The 12,717-nt window shown below is 42.6% G+C and overlaps 1 protein-coding gene across 1 annotated transcript in view; it reads left to right on the plus strand.

Annotated features, from left to right (window-relative positions):
* The window catches only part of COL3A1 (collagen type III alpha 1 chain), a 74,405-nt gene extending 65,223 nt beyond the window's left edge, over positions 1-9,182 (plus strand). The window contains exons 46-51 of the mRNA XM_075933792.1: positions 1,726-1,779; positions 1,996-2,103; positions 4,835-5,126; positions 5,797-5,984; positions 6,134-6,376; positions 8,070-9,182. Coding sequence (XP_075789907.1) covers positions 1,726-1,779; positions 1,996-2,103; positions 4,835-5,126; positions 5,797-5,984; positions 6,134-6,376; positions 8,070-8,216 — 1,032 coding nt within the window. The 3' untranslated portion in view covers positions 8,217-9,182. The remainder of the gene's footprint in view (positions 1-1,725; positions 1,780-1,995; positions 2,104-4,834; positions 5,127-5,796; positions 5,985-6,133; positions 6,377-8,069) is intronic.
* The last annotated feature ends 3,535 nt before the right edge of the window (positions 9,183-12,717 follow it).

A 12,717-nucleotide genomic window follows, 5' to 3' on the forward strand; every position in this document is an offset into this window, starting at 1 on the left:
AAAAGTTAAATTCAATCAGTAGTCTTGATCAATGTTCCCTCTAACCCTTTCTGTGCATGTATGGATTTTTTCCATCTATGTGTGGCATAAATGTTTATGTGCACCATGGCATGTGCAAATGTGCACCACCAGTAATAACAAAACCTAGCTATGGGTGCTCTGCTAATCAGATGGGTGGCATTTGAATCCCTTCTGAATGGCTGCACAAGCGTGTAGCTTGCAAGGAACATTGGTCTTTATTCCCATGCTACACCAGGTGGGGACAAGGATGAATAAAGATCCCCATGGAGTCATGAGGTTCCTAGGTCACAAAAGCTGGTTTGAGACAACTTCTTTGAATGAGACCCCTTGTTTTGTTTAGGATAAATACATTTTCACATTTAGGGCATGTCTGCACTAGGACATTATTTCAAAATAACTAAATTCAAAATAATAGCTCCTGAAATAACAAAATCAAAATAGCAGGTCACCACTAAAAGGGAGCCTCGAAATTAGGAAATTAGTCCAGGGCAGGCTCCCTTGATGTGGATGTACTACCTCAACTTAGAGCACCAGGAAGCACTGGGGAGAAATTACTTCGAATTACTCTGGGGAGTAGTTATTTTGAAATAGCAGCACCAGAGCATCCACACTACCTCTATTATTCCCCAAAGAAAGCAGGAGTACAGATTTCAGAATAATGGTCTTGGTAGTGAGGACACTCAGCTTATTATTTTGAAATAAGAGGGTTTATTTTGAAATAATGCCCTAGTGTAGCCCTAGTGTAGACCGTGACTTTGAAAATCTCAAGAACAAAACACTAGGATTCTGACAAAGAGGCCTGTGGAATTTGACTACCCAGTTTTAGTGAGAAATTAATGGTAACTGGATAGCCAAATCCTTAATTTGTCTTTGAAAAATACCACCTTTAGAGTCTGAAGGTTGAATTGTTTGTTTCTGTGTAGTCATTTATACTAGGCAAAGTGAGTATTTTACATAACTGTGCACTCATGTTGTATAGATATTAATAACTATACACAGCAAAAATAATCCAAGCTTAAATATTTATAATGATCTTCATGTCAGTCACATAACTTTGCATGAGAAAGATTTATATTTGAAGGAATTTTAAGTCTACAACTTCCACTGCCTCTAATGAGGATCTAAGCACCAAATCCCATGCAATGCTCTAAAAGCTAATAGTTGTATAATGTCCTATCAATGCCACAACAGTAGTGCAGATATGTAAAATCTAAATGTATACAGGCCATAATTAAAAAGCCATTTTCCAAAATCTTGACAGAGTTCCCATTACTTACATTTTTCAATAGGAAGCAATTAGCCCCATGTGGTTTATTCCTTGGCATTTCCTCAGTAAGTAATGGTCACTTACTCTTAGTTTAGTTAAAATAAGTGATGTTTGCAGAATCCTTAAAAGAAACCTTGCAAATGCCATCATCAGCTCTGCAGTGATATGAATCTATAGCTGTGTATTCGAAAGGAATTAGGGTATTATGCAAAGCCAAAATAAGTCAGTGTGAAGATTCCCATCAACATTCTTGGCCACTGGACGAGGCCTTATACTTTTCTGCTTAGAGAATGACATAGCTGAGCTTGAAAAATCTTTTTTCAATTACTTGCTTTATATATTTGTTAAAGTTATCTATTAAAATGATTATACAAGGAGTACCACAGAGATCCCTGCTGCTGCCAGGAGAATATTGCTAACCCATCTTCTTTCGACAGGGTGCTATGGGTCCACAAGGTGCAAATGGAAGTCCAGGAAGTATGGGTGCAAGAGTAAGTAACTTTTCCTGAATAAGCAGATCTATCTGTGTTAGAAAGAATGTTTTTAACTAGAAATATGGCAGCTGCCAAATGGCAAACACTAAAGGATCAAGAAGCGCATGATCATTCATAAGAATGAAATGCTTTAAAATACTTTCTAACGTTTGACATAATTTGCAAATAACATACATGATTTTTGACATTTAATCATGCTTGTCATTGCACTAGGGTCCCCCTGGCCCATCCGGTCCTCCCGGAAAGGATGGTTCGAGTGGTTACCCAGGTCCGATAGGTCCTCCAGGTCCTCGTGGTAATCGAGGTGAAACTGGGTCTGAGGTAAGTGGACAGCAAGTACAACTTTACTTAAACGAATGACTCTTTATTGATACATCTAGCATTAAAAGATGAACTTTTCTAACGCTGTGCATGCTGCAACTACAGTTAATGAGGAATGTATCTAGCCACTTAGGGCTGCTTGCGGTGTACCAGGGGCTTGATCTCAATGGAGACATTGCATTCATGAGGCTTTGACTCAGGTCCCAGATATGCACCACCATTTTCTATTTAATGTGGGAAAGCAAAATCTCCTCTTCTCTTTCTCTTGACAACTCTGCTGGCTAGTATGAACCAGTGACAGGATTACAGCGTGCTTTCCCCATCATCTGGGCAATAGCTGAGGGTATGTCTACACTACAGCACTAATTCGAACTAACATAATTCGAATTAGTTAATTCGAACTAAGCTAATTCGAACTAGTGCATCTAGACCTCAAATCTAATTCGAATTAGCATTTTGGTAATTTGAACTAGCATGTCCACATTGAGTGGACCCTGATCCGAGGTTAAGGCTGGCCGGAAGCAGTGCCAGCAGGGCATCAGGTTAGGACTTAGACCGTGGAGCTGCTGTCTCAGGTTAGCCGAGGGCTGTGTTTAAAGGGACCCCCACCCCTGACAGACAGTTCTCAGGGTTCCCCGCTTACTTGTCTACCTCGATGAGGGACAGCAAAGCAGTCCTGGCTTGGAGTGCCCTGAATGCTGACACTCGGCACATCACAGCACTCGGCCATCAGCCCGGCGGCACTTGCCACAGGCTGCCATCCGGGGGGGGGGGGCAATCGGGGGGCTGCAGGAGAGCTTCCACCCCAAGGAGCCCGCAGAGCCACCCCAGTCCTCTCCATTGGGGGCTCGTATGCCATTCCTCCCTCACCTCCTTCCACTTACCCCTTCCTGACATAAAAAATAAAGGACACGTGTGTTCAAAAATAGAAACTCTCTGTATTGAACAAAACTCGGGGTGGGGGGGGGATTAACCTCTGGGGAGACTGGGAAAAGGAAGTGGGAGAGGTTGGGAAAGGGGAGGGGAAACCTGGGAGGAGGGAGCTGGAAGGGAGAAGCCAAGGGGAAGAAGGAGGAGGGGAAGTATCAAACTATGGTAAGCCATATCTTCAGTACTGTGTACAGATGTGATCTCCTTGCCCCAGAAAAGATATTTTGGCCTTGGAAAGGGTTCAGAAAAGGGCAACTAAAATGATCAGGGGTTTGGAACAGGTCCCATATGAAGAGAGGCTAAAGAGACTGGGACTTTTCAGCTTAGAAAAGAGGAAACTGAGGGGGGATATGATAGAGGTCTATAAAATCATGAGTGGCGTGGAGAGGGTGCATAAAGAAAAGTTCTTCATTAGTTCCCTTAATAGAAGTACTAGAGGACACCAAATGAAATGAATGGGTAGCAGGCTTCAGACTAGTAACAGAAAGTTCTTCTTCACAAAGCAAATAGTCAACCTGTGGAACTCCTTGCTGCAGGAGGCTGTGAAGGCTAGAACTATAAAGAGTTTAAAGAGAAGTTAGATAAAGTCATGGAGGTTGGGTCCATGGAGTAGTATTAGCTAGGGGGTAGAAATGGTGTCCCTGGCCTCTGTTTGTGGAAGGCTGGAGATGGATGGCACGAGACAAATGGCTTGGTCATTGTCTTCGGTCCATCCCCTCCGGGTACCTAGTGTGGGCCATTGTCAGCAGACAGGCTAATGGGCTAGATGGACCTTTGGTCTGACCCAGTATGGCAATTCTTATGTTCTTATGTTCTAAGCTCAGGGCTCAGGGTCGGGGTCTCACTGGACCACCTTGATTTTCATGCAAACCTGCTCCTGGGTTTGCATGTGGCCTTTGGTGGCCAGGTTGGCAGCTATCCTGCCCTAGACAGCCACTTTCCTGTGCCTAGTGCGGCAGTCGTGGACGTTGGAGGCTTCCCCCCAAACCTCGATGAGGTCCACGAACTCCGCACTAGACCAGGCAGGCGCCCGCCTCTTGCGGCCCCGAGCAGGCTCTTGGGAGCCGCCAGCCTGGTCCCTGGAAGAGGCGAAGGGCTGGGTGGCAGCGGGTGGCTGGCTCGTGTCATGCCAGATGCAGGGTCTGCTGGCTGGGTGCTGGTGGCTTGCACCTGGCACGGGCACCCTAGCCAGACCGTACCCCTTTAAGGGCTCCGGGGCCGGGAAGGGGGCAGATGAGTTTCCCTGGTGGTGCCCAGAGTGGCCACCAGGGCAAGCTGGGAAGGGCTAGCCTCCCACTAGTTCGAATTAAGTGGCTACACAGCCCTTAATTCGAACTACTTAATTCGAACTAGGCATTAGTCCTCGTAGAATGAGGTTTACCTAGTTCGAATTAAGTGCTCCGCTAGTTCGAATTAAGTTCAAACTAGCGGTTTGCCTGTGTAGCGCCTATGAAAGTTAATTCGAACTAACGGCTGTTAGTTCGAATTAACTTTGTAGTGTAGACATACCCTTAGTTCTTTGGTCATATTGTAGCTGCTCCATGTACTTGAATGCAAGGGCTCCCAGCATCTTCTTCAGCTTGACAACTCAACTTGAGAAAGGGTTCCCACAATTTGACACAGAAGAAGATGGGCCAAACCAGTCCCAGAAAGGCTAGCAGTTGAGCTAAGTGAAAACAATGAAGTTTTTTTCTGGAACTAGCATTTTCCTGATCTTTATATTTATGGTCCTTACTGTACTTGTACGGACATAAGTCTGAGCCTGCAACCCTTATTCATCCTTTTGTTCTTTATTTCTTAGGGTTCTCCTGGCCACCCAGGTTCTCCAGGTCCCCCTGGTCCTCCTGGTGCTCCTGGTCCATGCTGTGGGGGAGGTGACTACTCTGGGGGGGTAGGTACTCTAACTGGTGAAAAAGGACCATCGTTCTATGGAGACCAGCCATCTGAAAACAAGGTCAATATGAATGACATCTTATCTTCAATGAAATCGATTAACAGCCAAATAGAAAACATCATTAGCCCTGATGGGTCCCGCAAGAACCCAGCTCGTAACTGCAGAGACCTGAAATTCTGCCACCCCGAACTTAAGAGCGGTATGTTCCATTTTTTGTTTGCCATGTTGGTAACTCCACCAGGCTCTTCTGTTGTTCTTTTGCAATGTGATTGTACTCTGAATGTACTCTGTACATTGTCATGGCTGGGCTTCTCCTATGTCAATAAAAGACTGGCTTTCTAATGGCCAGCACCACAAAGCAAAGCTGAAATCTGAACATCCATCCTGGTTCTCTTTCTTGTACATCATCATTAGTAACTAAGGGCCTCAGAAATCTGTGGAAAGATTCCTATTGGTTTCAGTGGAATTTGCTCAGGCCCAAAGCCACAGCAGGGCAAATCAGGCCCTGAATGAGAACAAAGTAATTAGTATAAATCTAATATTTAAATAAGTCCATTGACTTCAAGGAGACTTCTCAGATGCTTAAATATCTGTTTAAACCTTTTGCTGGCTGTGGACCATAAATAACACACTTTAAAGAAAGCTAGGAGTTGTCTAGCTTATTTCTCTCCTCATTTTAGAGCATTTGAATGAAATCAGTCTCTCTTTGTGCCATATTAATTCTTCTTCTGGCTTGTCTTAATTCAAAATTCTATACCTTTTTCTCAATGCCAGTATTTGAGACTCACATGAGCTGTAGAACATATGGGTAAAATAATCAAACTCCTCTCCTGATCCTCTGGCCCTTCTGCTATTTTATGTTCCTTTAGGAGAGTACTGGATTGATCCTAACCAAGGTTGCAAGATGGATGCTGTAAAAGTATACTGTAATATGGAAAGTGGTGAGACGTGCATCAATGCTAATCCCAGGAGTGTGCCACATAAAAATTGGTGGACAAGTTCAGGAGATGAAAAGAAACACATCTGGTTTGGAGAATCTATGAATGGTGGCTTCCAGGTAAGACAAATTAGATCTTCTCAATGAATAGCCTAGAAAGAAATTATTATATTTCATTCACATCAGCAGATTAAATCAGTTCCATATATTACTTAATTAATAAATATATCAGCAGTTAAAAAAAGATTGTTTTATGTGTTGTACTACAGTTCAGCTATGGAGATCCAGAGCTCCCGGAAGATGTTTCAGATGTGCAGATGGCATTCCTTAGAATGCTCTCTAGCCGGGCCTCTCAGAATATCACTTATCACTGCAAGAACAGCATTGCTTACATGGATCAGGCCAGTGGCAATGTTAAGAAGGCTCTGAAACTGATGAGCTCCACTGAGACTGAGTTCAAGGCTGAAGGAAATAGCAAATTCACATATGCCGTTCTGGAAGATGGTTGTACGGTAAGTGAACAGAACCAGATGGGATCCTAGCCATGCAGGACACAGGAACGGGGCAAGAGTCCCTCACCCATTGCAAGGGATGGACACAGTTGCAGCTCTGATGCTCAGATATCTCAGACAATGCATTCCAGAACCTTGAGTGCAATTGAGCAGAAAGCGAGTGAGGTTGGACGAGGAACAGATGGAACGTGTGCTGGTGCATAGGTATAGGAAGAGCTAATTGAGTTAATTCATTTGTTCAGCCTCTCACAGGTATAACATACGCTTTGCCAGAACAACTAAGGAATAGGCACTATGCCACCTTCTCGGACACTGCCCCAGGCTACAGGCCACCTGCTAAAAACTGCTTTACAGCAGGACTGTTTGTGGAGTAATTGTGCTATTACAAATTGTGCTTTACAAAGGTCTTCCTTTAGAGGCTCCCTTTTTGGAACCTACATCAAAGGCAGGGTGCTGAAATTCTGAGCTCAGCCCATACTTAATTCTATTCAATCTGAAGTGGAGCTGTTGGTGAATTAAGAATTGAATATTAAGGTAGATTGTCACAACCATGCAAAAATTCACATAGAAGGAAAGCTACACACTGAAGTGCACTAAGATAGTGATGATCTATAGACCATTTCACCTCCCTTTTTGGCCTAAGTTTCTAGGTAGCACTTTTCTATCACCCCCATATAGCTGGAGGACACTGAGGCCATGAAGTCTACTCACTGACGGCTTCACTTGAGGCAGGACTGACATCATTCAGTATAATGTCACAATGAAGGGAATCCCACTATCTTTTGGCAGGATGCTCAGTGCTGGCAGGTCCTAGGATAGCAACATTCAGGCACCTGGTGACAGCAAGTGGTGAATGGCAGCTATGATCAAGCATGCCAGCTCATGTGAAATAACACAAGTGTGTTTAGACAGCAGAAACTAATGCACATCATCTTACACCGGAGAAGGACCACCTAGGCTAGTGAATGGGCTGCATGAATGGCCCTCCTTCATCTCAGTGTGCTGCAAGATTGTCCTAACCAAAACATTCTCCCAGGATAGGGTTGTTTTGCTAACTGCTTGCTTACGGATACGGAAGGAGCACATGGTTCTCCCAGTTAGTTTTGTGTGCAATTAGTCTGCACCTCACTTCACATGCTCTTGCTTTACATGCGTGTCAGTATTGTAATACCAGTGGGAAAAAACTATGTGGATGGAAACCAGCAGAATCTGACAATTCTTTACATGGGCCACTATCAACAAAATGTCTCGAGGGCCACACTAGAACCCCAATGGGCTGCATGGTAGCCCTCAGACTGCAGGTTGCCCACCACTGTGCTAATTAGGCAAAGCTGGGGAGCATTTCTCACTGCTAATCTGGTGCACTGCAGTGGCCCTGACTGCTCTATGCTACACAGACATCAAGTGTGCCAGAGACATGGTGTGAGTATCAGGGAGCTGTAACCATCTCCTGATTTCCCCCTCCATGGCCTACCAGAAAATCTAGGCCAGAATTTGAACACCAATTAAGAGCTATTGTAAACATACACTTTTCCAAGAAGAGACTGATTAGGGAAATGCAGGGTTTTGAATAGTGCAGGTATGGAACATGGACATGAGGAACAACAGATGTGAAATTAAGTAAAATAATCTCCTTTTATATTAACTCTATCCTAGATTGTGCTAAATGAATTTTTGTCTTTCATTTTTGCAGAGTCACACTGGAGAATGGGGTAAAACAGTCTTTGAATACAGAACACGCAAGCCAATGCGGTTGCCTGTGGTGGATATCGCTCCCATGGATATTGGTGGCCCTGATCAGGAATTTGGTGTGGACATTGGCCCAGTCTGTTTCTTGTAAAAATCAAGGATACTGCTTTTTCTAAACTCCCAGCAAGTAAATCCACACTCTCCTCTTGTTTTAACCTTGTCAACTGGTATAGGTGATCAACTGTATCCCAGTTATTTATTTCCAAAATTTCTGGAGGGAAAAAATGCAATTTGACCAAGGGTTAATAGTTTCTAATTGCACAAAGTACAATAAAAATGCTTTTTGCTTTTTAAACCAAATTCCATCTTCTAAACATGGTTCTGTGGTGCTATAATAAAACTTCAACACTCAACAAAACAATACTGTCTTCCATTAGTTGAATAAAAGTCAATTTACACGGCACTGATTGCTCCCAGCATCAAGGTTTACCCTAAGACGCAGTCCATAAAGCTAGAAAGACTTCCCCGTTTCAACTACCTCAACATGGACAGAAACTGGGATGAGTTTAATGAGTCATAGCAAAAAGTTTAAAAAAAAAACCAAAACACCAGCCAAACCAAAATACATTGGAACCATTAATTAAATAAAGGGAATTATTAGGTATACAATTGTCTTTCTCTGTACTGATTAGCTTGAACACCCTACTGTTACAATCCAACAATAAAATTATGGTATTCTGTTTTCAAGCGTACTTCTATAATTTCCTGTCATTGCTGGTCGAGACCACTACAATTAGGGAAGTGTAAAAGACTAATGTGATGGTGCTAATGTATTTTTCACATCTAAATCTGCAAGCCAGGTTTATTGACTTGCTTTAAATGATTAAAAACAATTGTAAATGTCTCCTGTCAGAGATTAGGATGGGCACACTATTTTTGAGGTCATTCTCCCTTCACTCTGTAAAAGTCAATAAAGATGCAGAATTGAGAGCCTCTATCAAACACATTTGTAGTGTTGAAGGTTAACCATCTTTGTAAGCTTTTATCTGGTTGTTGGTCTTTTCCTTACAGAGACACATAATAAATATCTTAATAAAACTCCTCATTTTTCCAAAAATTTGCTTTTTCTCCTATTTTACTATTCTTATCTTTTCCCCCCAACTTTAACAACAGGGAAGCAATGTTGTAACTCAGCATTTTGTCACAGTAATCATTTTTCAATCAAAATTCTCATGGAAGATTGTAGGATTTCACACAGAATTTAGTACTAAGAAATGCTACTTCCTGCACTAAGGGTGTTTGTTTGTTTTTTACATAGCTTTAACTTTAAACTTCTGTCTCTGATCAGCTCTCATTCCATGGGGTCAGCACTTAAAATCTGTAGACAGACAGTAGTGTCCTGTACTGTGGAAAATGATTTCTTTGTGTCATAAATCCCTCAAGCGTACTTCTACTGTGAAATTTCCCACAGTAGAAGAGTGGAGGAAGGGCTTAAATGAATGCAGAAAGCAACTGTAGCGGTGGTAATATAGATGACTGACACTACAATTTTGACTTTCTATCACACATCTTAGTAGAGTCAGCAATGATGATCATTTGAATATAGCACATGCTAGCAAAATGACTGTCAATCTGATGCATCGTAGGCTACGTCTAGACTGCAAGCCTCTTTCGAAAGTATCTTTCGAAAAAGCCTCTTTAGAAAAAGAGCGTCTAGAATACAACCAGTACTTTTGAAAAAGCAAGTTGCTTTTTCGAAAGAGAGCACCCAGGCAGCCTCTCAGTTTGCATTACATACCGCCTTTTTTCAAAAGAGCACTTTCGAAAAAAGACATTCTTCCTTGTAAAACGAGGTTTTCTGCGGTCGAAAAATCTGCCACGTTCTTTCGATTTCCTTTTGAAAGAATGCAACAGCAGACTAGACGCAGGGGAAGTTTTTTCAAAAAAAGGCCACTTTTTTGGGAAAAACCCTGTAGTCGAGACATACCCAAAGTAATTTGTGCTATTGAAGATAACTAACACTTGCTAGTAATCTGGCAAGAGGACATGTCTGCAGCCCATTTCTTTTCTGTGTATTCTTACACAAACAAGTGGGAGGGGTAGTTCAGTGGTTTGAGCATTGGCCTGCTAAACCCCTGGTGGTGAGTTCAGTCCTTGAGGGGGGGAGGGCATTTGGGGCTCTGGGGCAAATCTGTCAAGGATGGTACTTGAAGGCAGGGAACTGGACTTGATGACCTCTCAAGGTCCCTTCCAGCTCCATGAGATAGATATATTGATTTTTTTAACTATTCATATTAATATGTTAATTATCATGCCTTTAACCTACAGCATTAAAATAAAAAATAAATGGTCAGCTAGACTGTGACTTGATTAGGTGCCCCTGCAAGGGAATTAAGAACAGCTTAGAAGCTGCTACTCTTAGGGCCAAGTGTAAGTGAGGTACTCACCTGCTTATAGCTTCTATGGAGCAAGTGCTAGGGTGACTCCACCTTCTCCCAGGCAGAAGAACTGAACCAGAACAGACTGGGTGGTAATACGGTTTCTGGTATAGGTCAGCAGCAGTAAGTTACTTCAGTAAAACTTCAATAGTCTGGCATTCCCGCTAGTCCGGCATCAAAATGGCAAGAGCCTAGTGAGTGAGGTGTGGCAAAAAATGAGTCACAAGGCAGCAGCGGCAGCAACTGAACCAAGCAAAAAGGGTAAAAAAGGGTTAAAAAACTAAAACATTACAGTATACTATATACAGTATGTACAATAAAAGGGTTAAAACACTTTATATACAGACTATACTGTATATATAACCAGTTTATAGTACCTCCTGATAGTCCTGCATATCCGATAATCCGACACCATTACGTCACAAAGATTCTGGATTATCGGAAGCCTAGTGTACTCTCCTTCACTAGTAAAAGAGAAAGCAAAGGAGGAAATGTGACATACAACTAGGTCTCTGCAGCACCATAGTGCTTGGCACTGCTACTGGGAAGAGGTAACACCCTTTGCTCATGGCTGTGCCCAAAGGCTCAAATCCATACAGGGTGGACTTTTTGCATGTTGCACATGAGCCCCCTATAGTGGGCACAGAACTGAGGCAATGCTGGGTGCTTGTGAAATGCCCATATTATAGGGTATTTGTATCGTTTCCTGAAAAGGGAGCCAACTTCTGCTCTGGGAAATTACATCAGAGGGGTTCTACTGATATAACTGAGGGCAGTACTTGGAATATTACTATTAATAATTAGTTTGCCACTATGAAATGACCAATTCCATTTAAAAGGACAGCTGATTTTGAATTAAATGAATGAGACACTTCAAAGGTGTATATTTTATCATTTTAAAATATTTGCATGACTAGTCCAAGTATCTATTATTCGCTACTAAATTCATTTAGGCTTCTAACACTGCCTGGCTCCTTCAAGCAAAATGCAGGACAATGTAGCACTTTAAAGACTAACAAGATGGTTTATTAGATGATGAGCTTTCATGGGCCAGACCCACTTCCTCAGATCAAATAGTGGAAGAAAGTAGTCACAACCGTATATACCAAAGGATACAATTAAAAAAAATGAACAAATATGAAAAGGACAAATCACATTGCAGAACAGAAGGGGGATGCGGGGGGGTGGGAAGGGGGAGGAAGGAAGGTAAGTGTCTGTGAATTGCTGATATTAAAGGTAGGGAGAGTGGGATGTTTGTGAGTTAATGGTATTACAGGTGATAATTGGGGAAACTGTCTTGGTAATGGGTGAGAAAGTTCAAAGTCTTGTTAAGTCCTCCCCCTTCCCACCCCCCCGCATCCCCCTTCTGTTCTGCAATGTGATTTGTCCTTTTCATATTTGTTCATTTTTTTTAATTGTATCCTTTGGTATATATGGTTGTGACTACTTTCTTCCACTATTTGATCTGAGGAAGTGGGTCTGGCCCACGAAAGCTCATCATCTAATAAACCATCTTGTTAGTCTTTAAAGTGCTACATTGTCCTGCATTTTGCTTCAACTACCCCAGACTAACACGGCTACATTTCTGGCTCCTTCAAGGCAGCCGTCCAGCATTCGTGTAACCCTATGTAGGGTTGGCACAACACCAGGAAGGGCAAACCCTAAAAAACAAGACTAGCAGTACCGTGAGTAACAGCAAATATAGGACTCTCGGGAAAGCTGTATTGATTTAGATTTGCCATTTGTGAAACATAAAAGGCTCCATCACATTTGTTATACCATTAGCTTGGCCTAAAACACTAGTGTGCTAAGTCTAGTCATGTTAGCTTACTGCTGTGGATCTCAACTGGTGGTCCAGGGTGACTTTTTCAGTGGTCCACAGGAACATTGTCCAAAGTCACACGGCGTGGGCAGGCACCAAAAATCTGTTAGTAAGAAATAAATTTCAAACCAAAATGTTCCTTGTCTGCTCTTTAGTATCATGGCTCAAAAAGGCGGTGGTCCATGAAAAATTTTTGATTGGTCTGGTGGTCCGTGGACTGAAACGAGTTGAGAACCACTGGATTATTGGAAAGGAACATAGCGTTGCTGTGCTGGAATCTTGTGAAGCTGGCTGGCAAGCATATTGCCAGTAGGCCCGTGGCCTTCATCGTCACTGCAGCCTGGCTTTATTTAGCTGGTTGCTGTGCCTATATTGACTGTTAGTATGGCTCT

The sequence above is a fragment of the Pelodiscus sinensis genome, chromosome 7 (genome assembly GCF_049634645.1).
Source record: "Pelodiscus sinensis isolate JC-2024 chromosome 7, ASM4963464v1, whole genome shotgun sequence".
NCBI classification, from domain to species: Eukaryota; Metazoa; Chordata; order Testudines; family Trionychidae; genus Pelodiscus; species Pelodiscus sinensis.